The sequence below is a fragment of the Mya arenaria genome, chromosome 10 (assembly GCF_026914265.1).
Source record: "Mya arenaria isolate MELC-2E11 chromosome 10, ASM2691426v1".
NCBI classification, from domain to species: Eukaryota; Metazoa; Mollusca; class Bivalvia; order Myida; family Myidae; genus Mya; species Mya arenaria.
In genome coordinates this window covers 2,271,627-2,290,980 of record NC_069131.1, presented here as the reverse complement: position 1 = coordinate 2,290,980, position 19,354 = coordinate 2,271,627, and the positions used below count along the sequence as shown (strand labels likewise).

At 36.9% G+C, this 19,354-nt stretch overlaps 1 protein-coding gene across 2 annotated transcripts; it reads right to left on the bottom strand.

Moving 5' to 3' along the window:
* Positions 1-210: 210 nt before the first annotated feature.
* LOC128206170 (serine-rich adhesin for platelets-like) lies at positions 211-18,525 on the bottom strand. 2 transcript variants are annotated; one of them, XM_052908473.1, is made up of 5 exons: positions 18,440-18,525; positions 11,650-11,761; positions 8,264-8,468; positions 3,715-6,732; positions 211-1,584 (listed from the first exon to the last, which is right to left on the bottom strand). In XM_052908473.1, the coding sequence occupies exons 2-5, from the start codon at positions 11,737-11,739 to the stop codon at positions 1,547-1,549; spliced, it is 3,351 nt and encodes a 1,116-aa protein (XP_052764433.1). In that variant the 5' UTR covers positions 11,740-11,761; positions 18,440-18,525; the 3' UTR covers positions 211-1,546. The 2 variants fall into 2 exon arrangements, with proteins under 2 accessions (XP_052764433.1, XP_052764434.1); XM_052908474.1 differs by having other exon boundaries at positions 18,428-18,512.
* Between the last annotated feature and the right edge of the window lie 829 nt (positions 18,526-19,354).

Genomic DNA, 19,354 nt, shown 5'->3' with positions numbered 1-19,354 from the left:
ACTCAATTCATCAAACAATTATGAATTATCTTCAAATGGTACGTTTTATTAAAAACGGCCTCAACTGATATGTGTAACACCTCCTAGGCTATCCTGCCTTATAACTATACAGGATACAGCTTGTTAAAGTTATGGAGTAGACTTACATTTCACATAACACGCAAATTAGGTTCCATGTTAGTTCTAATCTAAGGTTAGTCAAATCAACTGTGTAGAAATATCGTTTATTATTTTGGTGTATATATAGAAATCATCACACGATTGTCAATATTATAGAGAGCAATATCATCATTTCAGATTATGCGTACATACTCCAACAGACTTACAAATAAATAAAAAAAATGAAAAAGCACACACGTCATATCAGAATAAACTAAATAAGAACATAAATCTACATAAACGTTTCACCAAATCAATAGCAATTTATGTAAAGCACAATTAAGAAGAACATGAAATGGTTTGACCATTTTAGAAGGAATGACTGGTTAGTTCTTGTTCTTCACTAAAATGTTCATTATATATGAGAACAGTATAATAATCACTGATTAATTATTATAGTTCAAGTACAAGTAATTAAAATATTTGAAGCATTATTATTTAATAACATTTCTTTGATTTGAAATTAATGTTATGACTATACAAAATATTAATAGGTACACAACTAACTGCGTTACATTTATAGCACAGTGAAATGTTTGTTTATTATAGTGCCACCCCTCCCAGTTTAGCGACATTCCACTGAACTAACAGACACCTTGATTGATAAACATATTTACTACATATTTCTATCCATTATGCCAGGCGCCTGGCAGGAAGGGAAAAGCTACCCATCTTTTATAAGAAGCTTGGTCAGCAACGGTCAGATTACAACAAGTCCCATGTGAAGCTCGAAACAAGGAATTGCCACTTGTTGCCGCTGACGCCCTAACCACTAGGCCACGGATCTGGTGTTTATGGGGTTGACAGGTCTCATCTTGTTTAATGAACCTAACACCAAAAACAGTTAATCATTCATCTTTGACAATTAACAAAAAATCAAACAAAACAATGATTTAAACTGTACATGTATATAAGAATGCATAACAAAGAATTAATGTAAAAAATATTATACAATTTGTTAAAAGTAATAAGATTTCATATTTATATAAAAAGCGCTTTGCAAAACTAGGTTTTCAAAAACGTAATAGAAACATGAACCTTTTATATTAAAACAAAAAACAAACCCAAGGCTTCAATAAATTCTTAGGCAAGTATAATGACCCGACACAGCAGAATTCATCATTCGGTCATATTAATATAAATCAGAATATAGTAACATTTATAGATTCTAACACTAAATAAATCCTGTTATAATCAAAGAAAACAGTCTCTAAAATTTCATAGTTTGTAAGTCTGTAACTACTGAAAAAAAACTAATATAAAACACTCTAGTATAAATAAATACAGAAATATTTAAAATACAATTCTTAACAATACATAATGTTTGATAAAATCTGGCTTCTTCAATGGACAATGGCACATTTTCATCTTTCAGTTTGACACCCACTCAGGAATTCTCCCACAATGGCTTCTGTAGCAGGGGCTCTGGAAAATATGAGACAATAAATTAAATAACAGCACATTCACATTTGGTGAAAAAATACAGTAATTAAAACATATACTTGAAACTGAACTATCATATTGAAACAATGATCTAGTAGTATTATCACTTCACCATATCTTATATTTAAGCCTGTGCGAAACAGAGGAAAATGCACAACATGTTTAGAAGAAAAAATCCATGACCATTTAGCACATTTTTGCCATTATAGATAATTTTTATGAAAACAAGAATGAAGTAAATTGAACTGATATTTGTTTTGGTGAAGATTGCAATATATTTCAGCTCATATAAACCAAAAGTAAATATTCCACTCATGGGAGAGCAACTCTTAGCACACACTGAGAAATATATTGGAATCTTACACACATGTCAAAAACAAAACACCATCCTCTATATAATTTTCAATGAAACGGAATAGGTAAAAACAAACGAACAAACTTGTCCCTAGTATTTGGATTAAGGAATAGCCAAATCACATGAACAAGACAGTAAACTAGAGATGATAAATAACCGAAATAGATTTATTATTCAGGAGGATAAGAGGAGTTTTTACTACAATGAAATTTGATTATGGCAATTACAAGCAAGCAGCTACCAACGCATGTCCGTTTCTTTAGTCAATCAAGGAACATCATTCTTCAAATAATGAAGCCAGAGTTCTTACCCTTATGTTCATATTGTGATCAGTATCATGTGTACCAAGTTTCAGCTGAATGATCTTTTACGTGTTTTAGATAATGACTAGGGTTTTAGGCTGTTTTTAAAAAGAATGTTTCAAAATCGGGACAGGATACTAAGGCAGAAAATGGCACATTGTCTCCGAATGTGATGAATTTATAGATTATAGAGAATTTGACATGAACTATTTGGAATTGTGTTCAATTGATATAGGTCTAGGTTCCCCCACCAAATAAGTTTCCCCCACCAAATAAGTTTTTTATCAAAACAGAAGAAATATTTGACTATCTCTGAAGCCAGAAGGGTGTCCATGCTGGTCTCCATGAGGCCAGAAGGGTGCCAATGCTGGTCTCCATTCGGCCAAAAAGGTGCCTATGCTGGTCTCCATGAAGCCGAGAGGGTACACATGCTTGTGTCCATGAAGCCAGAAGGGTGCACATGCTGGTCTCCATGAAGCCAAAAAAGTGCCCATGCTGGTCTCCATGAAGCCAGAAGGGTGCCCCTGCTGGTCTCCATGAAGCCAGAAAGGTGCCCATGCTGGTCTCCATGAAGCCAGAAGGGTACACATGCTGGTCTCCATGAAGCCAGAAAGGTGCCCCTGCAGGTCTCCATGAAGCCAGAAACGTGCCCATGCTGGTCTCCATGAAGCCAGAAGGGTGCCCCTGCTGGTCTCCATGAAGCCAGAAAGGTGCCCATGGGGGTCTCCATGAAGCCAGAAGGGTGCACATGCTGGTCTCCATGAAGCCAGAAAGGTGCCCATGCTGGTCTCCATGAAGCCAGAAAGGTGCCCCTGCTGGTCTCCATGAAGCCAGAAAGGTGCCCATGGGGGTCTCCATGAAGCCAGAAGGGTGTACATGCTGGTCTCCATGAAGCCAGAAGGGTGCCCATGCTGGTCTACATGAAGCCAGAAAGGTGCCCCTGCTGGTCTCCATGAAGCCAGAAAGGTGCCCATGCTGGTCTCCATGAAGCCAGAAGGGTGCCCCTGCTGGTCTCCATGAAGCCAGAAAGGTGCCCATGCTGGTCTCCATGAAGCCAGAAAGGTGCCCATGCTGGTCTCCATGAAGCCAGAAAGGTGCCCATGGGGGTCTCCATGAAGCCAGAAGGGTGTACATGCTGGTCTCCATGATGCCAGAAGGGTGCCCATGCTGGTCTACATGAAGCCAGAAAGGTGCTCATGTTGATCTCCATGAAGCCAGAAAGGTGCCCATGTGGGTCTCCATGAAGCCAGAAGGGTGTACATGCTGGTCTCTATGAGGGAAGAAGGGTGATAGCAAAAAGAACAGGATGTAGAACCCTTCCATAACTCTTTTGCTTTAACTCTAGTTGTGACCAAGATTAATTATTTTGCATAAGGTAAACACTAAGGCTATGACAATACTTCAATTAATTTTCTTTCTAAGTAAGACTTTTACACTTATAATTGAGGAGCTTACTTTTTCCCAGTTTAAACGCAACCTTGGATTGAGTAGCAGCAATAGGATCAGCTGTCACAGCCTGTATGATGCTCTGTCCCCCTACGTTCTTCACAGGACTTAACTTTCTACCAGGATCATTGGCATCTAGATGCTTTTCTTTCTCTTGTTCCTTTCTTCTCTCAGCTGGAACTTCTGGCTCATCAGTTGCTTTGCTCTCTTCAGTTTGTACAGGCTTAAATTTTGGACTTGGCTTATTCTCCTCATTTTCGTCCTCACTGGACTCAGAGTCAGAGCTAGAGCTACTGCTCTCACTGCTAACGCTGCTACTTGAGGGACTAGCAGGGTTGGATTCAATGTAGGTGTGTCTCCGTGTCTCCCCTTGAGATGTCTTATATCTAGGAATATTATCAGATTGTCTATCTCTGTTTGAAACTTGAGGTTGCTTTACTTTATCAAAATCTTCCACATGTGAGCTCTTGTCTCTAGTAATGGTATCAGAATGTCTGTCTCTGTTTGACAACTGAGGACTTTCCTCATAAGTGGGCTTAACTTCATCAGTATCTTCTGCATGTAAAGTCTTGTATCTTGGAACAATTTCTGAATGCCTGTCTTTGTTTGAGAACTGAGGACTTTCAACATAAGGTGGCTTAATTTTATCACTAGAAGAGCTTTGAATAGCAGATTGATCATGCTTGGATCTTAAATCTGTGTCTGTCTGCCTTTGGGAACTTTCATACCTGCCCCTTTCAGTTTGTTCAGTATATGAGCTTGTTACTGGAGATTGTGTAGTGCTATATCTGTGTATGGTGTCTGAGCTGATAACTGCAGTTTGTGCTGTGCTGTACCTTTGTACGGTGTTTGAGTTATTAACCGGAGATTGTGTAGTGCTGTACCTTGGAAAGGTGTCTGAGCTGGTAACCGGATATTTTATATTGCTGAACCTTGGTATTGTGTCTGAGCTGGTAACCGGAGTGGATGTAGTGCTGTACATTGATACCTTGTCTGAGCTGGTAGCCGGATATTGTGTATTGCTGTAACTTGGTACAGTGTCTGAGCTGGTAGCTGGATATTGTGTTACGCTATATCTTGGTATAGTGTTTGAGCTGGTAGCTGGTGATTGTGTATTGCTGTAACTTGGTACAGTGTCTGAGCTGGTAGCTGGATATTGTGTTGCGCTATATCTTGGTATGGTGTTTGAGCTGGTAACTGGTGATTGTGTAGTGATGTACCTTGGTATGGTATCTGAGCTTCTCTCTGAGCTAGAGGTTTGGGGGCTTTTCAATCTGCTCCTCTTACTTGTATCAGTATCAGTATCAGTGCTTGGAATGGCAGCAGGTTGGTTTCTTATTGGTTCTCTCCTGATGAAAGCAAAGCGATCTCTCTTCTTCACTGACTCTGTGTTACTGCGGGAGTTAACAGGAAGGCTTACTTCTACAGGGTCTGGTTTCTCAACGTAGGTTTCCCTTTCTAAGGCTTCCTTAGGACTTACATTTGATACAGCTGGTTCATTGTCAGACATTTCTTTCCTATATTCAATTGTGTCACCTTGATTTGCCCCTACAGATGTTCTTTCAGTATACAAATGCCTATTTCTATCTTCAGAATAAAACCTTCTAATACTTTCTTTGAATGTACTTGTATCCATATCAGTGCTTTCCTTCTTACTCTCATCTATATTAACTGCAACAGTGGCTGAACTCGTTTTTGGCAAATCTGTTTTCTCACTAACATCTTCTCCTGTCTTTTTGTCTAAATCACTTGGCTCTTTAGCCTTGTCTACAGGTTTCACAGCCTCTTCATTCCTTATGATGCCTCTCCAACTTCTACGCTTGGGCTTAGATGGCAGAGTCTTCCTGCTGGCTACTGTTACTGTTCTGATGTAAGGTGAAGAGCCTGGGTCCAGTTCATCAAATGATGTCTTTGAATCTTCTTCGAAGTCCATATCAAATTCATCTTTTTCCGAAACTTTTGTTTCTCGCCGAGTAGGTTCCACTATATCATATTGATTTAGTGGTTTTACAAAGGAAATATTGTCTGAAGCTTTAGCTGGAGTAATAATGTCCTTTTCGAGTGGCCTTACAATTGCAGCACTGTCTAGTTGCTGTGGTTGAGCAGGCAAAACATCCTTTGTTTGTGTTAAAGTTGGGGAGCTGTCTGGAGGTATTCCAGGAGGCAGACCAGGGTTACTTCCTTGTTGTCTTTCAGTGGCAATACTGTCCTTCCCACTTGCTACATTAGTGGAAATAACCTCCTTTTCTTGTTGTATTGAAGGTGAAATGCTGTCCTTGGCTTGTGTAGAGTCTGGGTAAGGATGATATCTGACTATCCCTCTACGTGATCTTCGCTTTGCTTGCTGACCTGAAGTCCCAGGAGGAGGCGGTGGTGGTGTCTGAATGTTTGCAAGATTTTCAGGATCATCTGCCTTCACATCATCATCATCACCTGCATCAATCTGCATGTCAACAACTGTGGTGTCAGCATCTTTCTCAATGTTTGTGCCATCTTTTTCATGATGCTCATCTTGTTTAGTAATTTCGTGACCAACACTTGAGTCCATCTCCTCTTTAGTCGCAACTTCATTTTCTCTTTCTCTGGCATCATGCACTTCATCCATGTTCTCATTTTCTCTATTTGTAACATCTTGCACCGTATAAGTTTTACCAGCATCAGTTGAAATCTTCTCCGTAGTTTCTTCCCTCTCAACAAACTTTGTATCCTCAGCACTTAACTCAGGTAGAGAACTGTTACGAGCTGGGAAAGAGTCCGCACTCTCTGGGTTTGCACCATGTGTGTACCGTTTTAAACTTTTAAAACCTCGAAACTGTTTCATGACTGGAGGTTCACTAGCATCCACACTGGAGGACTGGTATGTGGGAGGTGGTGGAGGCTGTCTAACAGTCTGCTCTTCCAGTTGGGGAAGTTGCCTAGCTGGCTGCTCTTGAGGTGGGGGAGCCCGCCTAGCTTGACGCTCATGGGGTAGCTTTGCAGGTTGCTCAGGGGGTAGGGGGATAGCAGACAACTCCGACTCAGTGTGCTCTGAAAATAGTTTAGACACTGTGAAGATACCCGTAACTATATAATGTACAAATTTGAAGAGTGCTTGTTGTTTTCAATTTGTATCTATCTTTGTAGCACACTCAAGAGGTTATTTGCTTGTCCGGTTAGCAGTGTTCAGCGCACTAAATGCTTCTCACCAAGGTTCCATGGCTCGATTCTGGGCCTAGGCCCATGCCAGTTTGGTCACCAAGCCAAACAAGTGGGTTTTCTTTGGGTATACCACTTAACCCAATAACACAAGACCACACCCTCACACAACATCGTGCCAACGAGAGTAACTTCGTATAAGTTATCCAATCTTACTTCACAATCTTTGTAAAATGTATTATGTCTAAACTAAGAGGTCATTTATAAACTTGAGTCATTGAATGAATTTAAAATATGATTGTGAAACTAGTTCATGGGTGTCATATATATACTCCTCCTTAGGCCATTTTTTTTTATTAATTGGTTAACAGATTTTTTTGAAAAAATGTACATGTATTTTTCATAGCGTTTGTTGCGAAACCCAAAACCAAAAGATCAAAATAACAACAAACAGGAAAGACATGTTCATAGATATATATGAATGACATTTGATATGCTTAAGTATGTTTTGATTTCTATGCAACACAATGTCTTCAATGCCTCAATATTATAATGAATATTAATATGTTCAAATGCTCACTTTGTCATACACATATATGTTTGGCTTTACAGTCCAATTTTCTCTCCTACCAATTTCAAATTCAAATTAATGTTATCATTATATAAGCATTTTATACTCTTCCACCTTAAAATAATGTCACATTTTAAGTCAATATTATTACAGACTTTCGATTTTACTGTCACTTTTTGTTGCTGTTTTTTGAAGCACATCCTAACTGCAAGTGTTTTCCTATTTGCAACACTATTTCCTCTGGTTTATATGTGATTTGTTACCATTGATACAGACATCAGCCTTGATGTCAGTTATACAAAAAAAGTTTAAATGCAGATGGTATGTTGAAAATAAGAATTTATTTTTTTGTATGATCTCAGCTCAATTGAGGCAGCCATTTTGAAAACAATTTTTTTAAACTGTATCCTTATGTTGCAAAGGAACAGGCAACAGGTTTTACATCATTTCATGTGCGCAAAAAAACCCACAACTGATTTACTTTTTTCAATATTTAAAAAAATACAAAATTTTTTTTCGAAATAATTGGGCGACGGATCCGTTAACCAATTTATTAAAAAAAAAAAGGCCTTATATCAAAAGATATATAGAGACAACTTAGTATACAGTAAAGGATTCATCAGAAACTGATACAGAAAACTTACGATTGCTGCTCCATATCAAAGTAAAACTATTAATTTGTAAGCTTTCTTTATTATTCAAACAACAAAACAATCTGTGTTAACCAAAGGATTCTTCAGAAAGTGATATAGAAAACTTCTGATTGCTGCTCCATATATATGAAGTTAAAACTACAATAAATATAAGCTTTCTTTATTTTTCAAATGTTACAATAATTCATTGTGTACTTACCATAGGATTCATCAGCCATCGATGTGGAAAATCTTGAGTAGTCGTTACTCTTTAGACAGAATCCAAGAAACTGAGACTTGATGTCCTCATGGTCCTCCAGGAATCCCCGCGCGAGCTCAGAACCCACATGGCTGATGGTGCCGTCCTTCACGTTTGCAGTTAACATCACAGACTCCTCATTGGTGAGTTCTGCTACTTGTTCCATCTGGGGACAGAATGTGTCGTGGTTTTATACAAATATATGTTTTATTTAAAATAATGTTGAAAGGGATTTACAAAAGCTGCTGTACAGCTTGTTTCCCAATCCACAACATTATTTAAGCTGATTTATTTCCCGTGATTGTATGTACCATGTAAGATACTGAATAAATATTGTTTGAACTAAATCAATGTAAATACCTATAGATGTTCAGGTACTTTAGAAAAACTTTCCTAAAATTTTGGAATTTTCATCGATAATAGCATAATATATTTTAGTTGAAGTACCAGCTCCAGTAAGGACTTGCTAAAAATGCAGAATTCAACATGTAAAATAAATGTGCCACTCATGTTGTCCTTTAACATCTCATCCTTGAATGTTAAAGCATTCAATAGTATATTACAGACTTATTCATAAAATGTTTCAAACAATTTAACAATGGAAACTACAGGGACAAGCCTAGTACCCTAAAATTGAGCCATGTGACTCTTCACTGAGATTAAAATTAGCACAAGCCTGCAAACCTGACACAAACAAGCCTTGACTTAATATTGGTTCTATGGTATGTTAATATGAGGGATGATCCACAGTTACATGTATGTTACATGTTAACACCAATCTGCATAGCGTTAAAAAACGCCAATAATTTTTATGCATACCATTAAAAACAAGAGATGTTTGTCAAACAGTATGCCACCCTGAGCGCCATGTTGTCAGGATTGTATGGACAGTTGAATGAAATATGCATGGGCCAAAATGACAGCTGGTTTGTCACTGCCATTGGATGCCATTGAGGCAGTTTTAAGATTATGACCATTCAAAGTGTGAGGAAAGAGTGTGTTATGACCGTCATCTTTGACCTCAAAATCCATAGGAGTCATCAGCTGTTCACAAAAAATCTAAATGTCAAGTTTGAGGGCCATGGATGCAGGCATTGCCAAGTTTTATCGTTCAAGGTCACTGTGACCTTGACCTTTGACCCGATGACCCCTAAAATCATAAGGGGTCATCTACAGATCAGAGCAACATCAAGTCAAGTTTGAGAGCCATGGGTGCAGGTATTGTCGAGTTATCACTCGAAACATTTTCGCATTCAAGGTCACTGTAAACTTGACCTTTGACTCAATGACTCCTAAAATCAATAAGGGTCATTTTCTGGTCAGGCCCAACTTCCATGTCAAGTTTGATGATCATAGGTTCAGGCATTGTTGAGATATCACTGGAAGAAGATTAGTTAACTTTTTTGCTTAAATGTTACTGTGACCTTGACCTTGGCTCGATGACCCCCAAAGTCAAGAGGGGTAACCTACTGGTCAGGCCCACCATTCATGTGAAGTTTGATGACCATAGGTCCAGGAATTGTCGAGTTTGCTTTCAAGGTCACTGTGACCTTGACCTTTGACCCCTAAAATCAATAGGTGGCATGTACTGGTCAGGTTCAACTTCCAAGTCAAGTTTGAGGGCCATGGGTGCAGGCATTGTTGAGTTATCATTCAGACAACCTTTTATCATTCAAGGTCACTGTGACCTTGACCTTTGGCCAAATGACCCCTAAAGCCAATAGGGGACATCTACTGGTCAGGCCCAATGTCCATGACAAGTATGAGGGCCATGGGTGCAGGCATTGTTGAGTTATCACTCAGACACTTTTGCCATTTAAGGTCACTGTGACCTTGACCTTTGGCCCGATGACTCCTAAAAACAATAGGGGTCCTCTACTGGTCAGGCCCAACGTCCATGTCAAGTATGAGGGCCATGGATGCAGGCATTGTCGAGTTATCACTCGGACAACCTTTTACCATTCAAGGTCACTGTGAATTTGACCTTTGGCCCAATGACCCCCAAAAACAATAGGGGTCGTCTACTGGTCAGGCCCTACCTTCATGTCAAATATGAGGGCCATGGGTGCAGGCATTGTCGAGTTATCACACTGACAACCTTTTACCATTCAAGATCACTGTGACCTTGACCTTTGGCCCGATGACCCCCAAAAACAATTGGGGTCATCTACTGGTCAGGCACAACTTCCATGTCAACTATGAGGGCCATGGGAGCAGGCATTGTCGAGTTATCACACGGACAACCTTTTACCATTCAAGATCACTGTGACCTTGACCTTTGGCCCGATGACCCCCAAGAACAATAGGGGTCATCTACTGGTCAGGCACAACCTCCAAGTATGAGGGCCATGGGTGCAGGCATTGTTGAGTTATCACACGAACAACCTTTTACATACATGCCATTTCCCCCGGCGGGAGGAATAATCCCCCGGAATTTCAATCCATCCCCCGGTCTCCCGGTCTCAACCTATTAAGTTTCAGGTTGATACCTCTTATAATTTATGATAATATGCCCCTGACAAAATTTAAACTTGAAAAATAACAAAGGGCAATAACTCTAAACATGTAGATGCAAGAGTTATGGTTCTTATGCAATGCACTTGCCCTCAATGAAATCTATCTAGCTATGAAGTTTCAAATTGATACCTCTTATATTCTTCAAAATATGCCCCGGACAAAACTTTAAGCATGAAAAAATAAACAAAGTGCAGTTACTCTAAAACTAAGAAAGCAAGAGTTACTGTTATTGTGCACTGCACTTGCCCTCCATGAGATCTATCTACATTTGAAGTTTCAAGTTGATAACTCTTATATATATTCTACAAGATATGCCCCGGACAAAACTTTAAGCATGAAAATTAACAAAGGGCAATAACTCTGAAAATATGGAAGCAAGAGAAACAGTTCTTATGCACTGCACTTTCCCTCAATGAGATCAATCTACATATAAAATTTCAAGTTCATACCACTAATAGTTTACTAGATATGCCCCGGAAAAGTGAAAACGGGACACGACCGCCACCGCCGACAAAAGTAACCCCTACATGTATATGTCGCCTAGTCAGGCGAAACAAAAACTGAATGCAGATAATACTACGGAAAAAGTATGCAGTTCTTCTCACAAGGATATGATTACACTTATTGCCCACATTCTATGGATCGTATTAATGGATCTGGAATTAATTGTTTCAGTTTCCTTTCATTCCTGTTTACTAGATACAGCATTAAGAGTATTCAGCTTTTACTTGATTATACTCACAATTTTCCCCAGACTATTATTTATCCTCATTTATTATCTACAGTAAAATTCAGTATAGATTTTTGTTCAATATAAGCAAGTAACTTACTAAGTGTTTCATCTGTGCCCTCAGCACGGCCTTGAAAATGGCCTGGAAACCAGGAACATCCCTGAGGGCTTTTAGTTCTGGTGTAGCCATGGTACCTGTCACACTTGTCTACCTGTGCAAAGAAGAGAAATACATGTTATTTAATACCATTGGCAAATACATAGATAATTTACACATGTATATATATTTTGTAACTTTATCATACACAGCTTCTTATGAATCTCATGCTTTTTGAGGTTTATTTTAAACTTATTTTATTGTATAATGATTGTGGAACAAGCTATTGCAACTTATATTAATCACTCTCATTGGCACAATATTGCACAAGTTTGTGGTCTTGTGTTGTGGGGGAAACCAGATTACCCGGAGAAATATCAGAATGGACCACAATTAAAACGGCAGTTACAAAATATTTACAGGCCGATAAAGCTAAACATACTACAAACATACAAATAAAAATATCTGACAACATCAAACTCCGCCAGAAAACAGGCAAAGATATAGATTAGTACGATTTAAAATTAAAGGACATCCACCAACTGTTTAAAAGTAAAACTTCAAAGTTAGGAAGTGAACGAAAATGGGATAACATTTAAAATATTTCCCTTCCGTGGACCAAAATTTGGAGTTGTCTATACAAATCAAAAGCGTCATTAAAAGCAAAACAGTTGCAATTCAAAATATTACACCCAACGATTTTCACGTAGCAAAAACTAAGCAAAATGAATTATTCAGACGGACTATGTAAAATCTGCAACAGTGAACAAGAAAATTTAACTCATCTATTCTGGAAATGTCGAAAATATAGCCTTAAACACATTACAAATAGAAATAACAAACCAACTATCAACAGCCTTGCTTGGACTCTTTATTTTTCCAACAAAATGCAAAATAATAAACACTATACTGTTAGAAACAAAGTGGCGTATGTGGAAAAGTAGAAACTGCATAAACTATGAACAGAAATACACAGATATTAAGCTGATGTTTCTGGATATTAAAATATCTACTTTAGACCAATTAAAATGGTCTGACAATAACCGGTCAGTAGAACTAGTTAAAGAGTACTTTATTATTTGATGTCTCCTTTTGGCTCTTTTTTTCAGAACGTATGACACTTAGTCAGACACCTTAAGGACAGTTGTCATGTGTAAACTTGTATAAGTGTTTACCAGCTTTACTATTAAGCTTTAGCTGTTATTTATTTATAATTTGTTGATAACCATCCGTTGCCTTATTTTACTCATTTTGCTTTTGAGAGTAAAATAATATCTTATTTCGGATAAGAAAAACAGAAAAACAAAATCATACAAGTACAATGTAAATTTTTATACTGATCCCAATCATTAAAACGGCACTTTTGAAGTGCATTGTACCTGCTGCTATGCTTTTACCTCTTTTGCTTTCGAAGGTAAAAACATTTCAAACTCAGATTTATTAAACATATGCAATATATAGTACTGCTACTCTAAATATCTAAACATTTTTGTCAAAACTGTAACTTGATCACTGCATGCACTTTGAATATTACTGTTTTTGAATGTTTTAAGGGCCCATGGGGATGGCCCCGACCCCATGGTCCCTATTACGGGGCAAATAAAAGGGGTCCTCGAGACCTCAAAAAAAGAAAAAAAAAAAGATTACCCGGAGGTAAACCACTTGTCTGACTTGTTCACCAAAAACCAAACTTGTTCACCAAACATGCTTTTCTTACTCATCACATTTCGATGAAATTGAAGTTGTTTCACTTTCCTCTATTTAGGCATTTCGGGATTTTCTGACTTTGTTAAAGTGCAGTAATTCATAGTTATTTTATGCAAGATAGTTGGTAGGAGTGACCCCTTTGATGAATCAGAAGAAAAAAGTATATATTTTTGGTTAAATGTCACTAAATTTTGTACAGGTCAAATGACACCAAAGCAGGAGCTCATTCCCACCAAATCACTGTGCCCAATTCTGATACAAAAAACATTCTAAGATTTGATTTCAGGTACACTACATTAGTGTGCTCTCCTTGAACATTCAAGGTTTTTTTTTCAAATAGTTTTAAAGAGGCCTGGCATTTTCATTCTTGGAAATTTAAACACCTAAATATCTATAAATGCCTTTGGCCTTTGGAATTGAGTGTTTAATCAGCTGAAGAAATTTAGCAAGAAGGGAAACTCAACCCACCAAAGCACATGCAATATCGACAAAATATAGGGCAAAAATGTTTTGTTATATTGAATGCTTAGCCACAATAATGCGCAGATAGGAAGGCATTTTTTTTCAACATTTGGATTTTCATTTTGTTCTTAATCACCACAAGCAGACTGATTCATACCAATATAAAATATATTCTTTAACTGTCTCCACAATATTTAAAACTGCATTGTTAAATAAAAGCACAAAAGTTACACATCAATTATTTGTAGCCAATACCTTTCTCTTATTACGCTTGAGTGTTTCATGATATTGATCTGCCAACAAAGCATCACCATTTTTGAACTATCTTGCATGAGCCATTGATCTTTCCACTCAAAATACTTAAGTGTAACGATCTGTCATTCTTGGCTAGTAAAACAACAAGTGGGATGTGGACGCGTAGAGTCGCCATAACAAAAATCACCAAAGACTTTGAAAATGCGTAATTGAATGCTGCACAGTTTTCACCTCTGCATCGAATACTGTCAAACTGTGTGAAAAAATTGATTTTTTGTATTCGCTATAATTAGTGAGAAATCTTTTATTTTCAAATAAATTTCTGATAACCAAATTACCCGTATGCCATTTTGTCGTCTAAAAAGTGAATAGAACAGAAGGTTTTGCATGGTCCAGGCCTTAGGCCAAATAAAAAAATATGTGCGTTTCAGGTAACGCTGCCAAAAAAAATAGGGTAGGTAGGTTTTTTTTTGTTTTTTTTGATATATTGATTTCAGTAACTGTTGACTCAGAAAGTAACAAAAATAAAAGTCATCAATTTTCAGGTTTATCAGTAGTTTTTAAACATGTTCCATGCTTCAAAGGAAACATTCTTTATTTGTCTGGTTAAATACTTTGACAATGATGGTTCGATTTCAACTAAGTTATGGTACACCACTCTGCTATTATTTAAGACTTTCCAGGAACCGTTTTACTTTTCTTTAAACATCCTTTTGCTTTCAATTACCCTCTGTAGAATGCTAACCTCCCTGTAATATAATTACATGAAGAGTGGGACAGCAAATTTACCATATAACCATCAGCCAAGGAAACCTCCATGCTGTCAAGAGGACCTGGGGGAACAGGTTTGAAGAACAAGTAACATGCAGGTTTAATTGCCAAAATTGCACACTTAAGTCTGACATATCAATCCGAAAGTCAGTATCTGACACATTTGTATCTGACAAGAAAATATAGTTCAAGAATTGAAATATACCTGCCACACAAGCACAAACTACCCGTAATTCACCTTAGAGTTTGGACAATCTAAAAATTCGGACATCCATTGTTATTTTCAAAAACAATTTATTTTAGGTACCTAATTTTCGGACACCAAAAGGACATCGATTGTAACTTTTACAGTTACTAAGTCTCACAGACAAAAATTATTGATCTTTATCGTTACAATGCCTGGCTAGATTACTAGTCCAAATAATTGTACGTTGACGGATCTTTTTTAGATTTTTGATATGGCAAATCCTTCACGTACAAATTGTTTGGTATCAAAAGTGGGTAATTGTTCCGATCAGGATTCCGGGTTAAAGCATATAGCGTCTATAAAATATCATAAAAACAAGAAATATTACCAGATAATGTTAATTTATATTAGTTCCGTACACAAAAAATAAATATCCAACTTATAATTATGAGTTTGACGGCTTTTCTTCATTTCATTCTGTCAAAACATAACGATATACATGAAGGGCACCTGTAAGGCTTTAGGGCACAGTTTTAAATTGCTTGGAACAACTCGGCCATGGCCGAGTTGTTACGATTGTATAACGAGGTCTATCTCGAAGCTTTGTCGGAGGAGGCCGGGTTATTACGATTGTATCGAGTTGTTCCCCTTCGCATAATTGATATCTGTGTCAGTCAACTTTCGTTTTATTGGAAAGGTAAACAACTTGTTTTAATGCATTAAATGCTTGTTTAGTGCAAAATAACATTTCACTTACATGGTAAAATATTCATATAACTCTTTATGATCAATTTCAACCATAAAATACTACACTTAAAACAATAAAATACTTCACTTAAAACAATTTCAATATTTTTAAAACACTCCTGTTTTTTGCACATTCCCGTTTAGACGTTAGGGATTGGAAGAATCCCGTAGAACACGTCTATTATTTTAGACTAGCTAGATTACCTAACTGTATACATCACTGTGATAAGTAAGTTAGTTACTACCCATCCTAAACGATTTATTGCCTGTTGAAAAGGATGTGTGATATATTTAACCCATTTCATTCTGAGACCCAGTTAGATATGATACCTTGAATATCTGGGCATTTTCCAATAACTGATAAGCCATCTGCCTTTTTATGACCATTGTGTTGTATAAACACTAATAACTTCTTTATTATTGGTACAAGACCCAATAAAGATTACATATTTGGAAAGGAAATAAAAATATGCACATGTTTATGTAAGTTTTATTAGCAAATGATTTTAAATAAATTATTTTTTGCAAGTTAACCAGGTGATGATGAAAAAAAAAACACCAAAAAATAAATATGCACAAATTGAAAGCAAAAAAATCACACATAATTTTTTTCAAATGTCACATAATCCAATGTATGAAAGTTTCTAAATTAATCTGTCTTTAAAATGCAGAAAGAATTATGCATATATTTCAAATCTATAAAAAGTTATAACAGTTTATATCATCCCATGTCTACTTTGGAGCAAATTGGGCGGGTGGATGTTCATCGCGATGTTAGTTGGCATAGCAGTTTGAATCCTCGACCAGTAAGGTCCAGAAGTCTTGCCCCCATAACAGTTTTATTGATAAATGACAGTAATGCAATATCCTGGCTTTCTTGGGTCATATTGTTCTTTAGGACCACCATTCTTTTTATTCCCACTTGGAAACCTTGGGGTGATCCTCTTTGTCATTCAATCATTCTAGAACTCCTCAAGATCGTCATAAAAACTCCACCAAATAATGCAAATGTCATAGTTTGTGATTTCTATCGATGTTTTAATATGTCTTCTGTTTGTATCAAACAAATTCGCATAAACTTCGTCATTATAACCATCCCAATATCACTATCGTCACTGTGGTCGAAAGTCCTATCCATTTCAACCAAAATTTGCATCAAAATCGCAATAAAAAGCTTAAATTTAACTCGATTTTTGAGTTTTAAAATTATATCTTCATTAAAATTTTCTGCGCATCTATCTGCGCATAACATCCGGTCATTCCGGAAAACGTATAAACCGGAAACAATACAGTCAAAACGAAAGTAAATAAAGTGAAAGTTCAGTACGTCAAAAACTACACCTTTTGGTGTATCCCGCATGTAAAGGGTAACTACACCAAAAGGTGTATCCCGAATGAAATGGGTTAATGGAGGATTAAAGAAACAACAAGGGCAATCAAGAGATTTATAAAAACACAGACATGACATGTTTGTAAAACGATCTACCAATAAACTTTGAAACTTGTACCACACTTTTAATATAGACTTCATGAAGCAATTATCGTACAGTAATACTCATTGTAACATCAATAGAACAATAAAAATCAACACATTCAATGCTACAGGTAACTTTTTAATGTGATGAATTGAAGTTAGAAATGCAATACTTAAGTTACAATCGAAAACACCACTCAGAAACATTAATCATGCATAGCAATATCCATGCTCTCCATGAGATCCTTGTGGGTATGACTGAGAGTTATGTGACGTCACACAATGTGACTGTTTGATCTGAAGCCAATAAAAGGTGTTTATTCATTTCAAAGCATGTATAAAATGGTGTTGAATGGGATTTAAATAAACTTGATGAAGGAGTTACACTTATCTATAGGCGTAATAACCATTGATAACTATGGATAAATTAATAAGTGGTAAAATGCATACATGAAGAAAAAAGGCAGGTTTACCACACATGTAGATAAAATGTAAAAATGGTTATTTTCTATGAATTCGGAGAGCGAAAAATTAATTATTTTAAGATGTCCGAACTCTAAGGTGAAGTACGGTAAATACATTCAGAAATCCAACTCTAATATTGTCAACTTTACGTACATACATTTCGTAACAAATGCTTTTCGTACCCAAATCACATTTTTTTTCAGGGAAAAAGAGGTTTGGGTCAGCAGGAAAAAATAGGGTCGGTCGGGTTACCTGAAAAGACCTATTTTTTTATTTGGCCGTATCATATAAAAGTGAAAGAAAGAGTGACTATGCCCACAGCTGACACGTCAACCACGTCGCTATAAAAGCTAGCTCAACATACATACATACATATATATATATATATATATATACAGCTTACACTTCACTATTTTACTTCCTTGTTTAAAGATTAAAAATCAGCCACTCAAGACTGAATGGTTATTTTTTAGAGAAATGATTCATATAATATATAGATACACAGTGAATAAAGTTTTCAAATGTTTCCAAACAGTACTACTTTAAATCAGAATGTTAGTTAAATACTATATAGATATATCCCTGTCATTGTTCGCACTGTTGTCGTGTTGACGCTACTTTCGCTTTCCTAAGTCTCTTTTTTAATGATAATGCAAGATATCAAGATTTAATTCAATATTCAAAAACGATTGAATCTTTAATCGAATACATACTGCATGGATTACCTTGCTCACTATCAAGCAACAAACTGTCGACACGTAATCTTTGATCGATAAATTATTGACTTGCAATGGCCGCAGCCATTTTGTTTTATTTTTAATCAAAACGTCCGAACACTAAACGGTTGCAGTGAGTGTAGCCTGGGTTACCTGCCCTTACCATTTCAGTACTATTGTTGTGCAGAGTAGGCTGGGAACCAGACAAACTAAACGGTTGCTAAAGTGTTGGTAAGAACAGCATATAGATCTGCGTTCGCCTCGGTTAAGACTAATAGTCGCTCACAAAAGCAACCTGTATAGTTTTGTATCCCTGTTATATCGTAGCACCTGGGACAAATAATCTTAATCCCAGGTAGCACATTGGGAAATAAATCGCAACTTTAAGCGAATGTTACCCTTAAACGTTCACAATTTGATTCTCCGCTCGCAGTATATGTTATGAGGTGAGCGACTAAACGAGTGTTAACTGAACTCATAAGAGTCGCCCGGTTATCTGAGTGGGAGGACAGTGTTCCGAGAAATCATGGAATAGTGGCTTTATGCTATTGGTATGCGGAACATTAATTGAACGCAAGATAGTGTAAATAGTGTACGACAACATCCATGTTCCGTTTAAACATAATGCAGAACCAAAACGCGTCATTTCGTCGTATGACTAAAGCAATTTCGAGATTGTTGCGCTCTATCAAAAGAAACCGGTTTTTATTCGGATAATTGTCATAGTTGATTTAGAATAGTTCTACTTCAACATTACACGGAAATGCTTATACAATCACAATCATAACATACTAAATACAACTATTTTTACAAAATTAATCGTTTTGGAAGTGCATTCAAATATAAGATGGATAATCAAGTATAGTGGATCATGTGATGTATGGGCCTGATGGTCACTAGTTTTATACCTCTGTGAAAATCACT

Excerpts from the sequence above, each read along its gene's own strand:
- LOC128206170 (XM_052908473.1), bottom strand. The coding sequence starts at position 11,739 with ATGGCTACACCAGAACTAAAAGCCCTCAGGGATGTTCCTGGTTTCCAG. Across the intron at positions 8,469-11,649 it reads GGGCACAGATGAAACACTTA|ATGGAACAAGTAGCAGAACT; the intron begins GTAAGTTACTTG and ends TTCTGTCCCCAG. Across the intron at positions 6,733-8,263 it reads GATGGCTGATGAATCCTATG|AGCACACTGAGTCGGAGTTG; the intron begins GTAAGTACACAA and ends AACTATTTTCAG.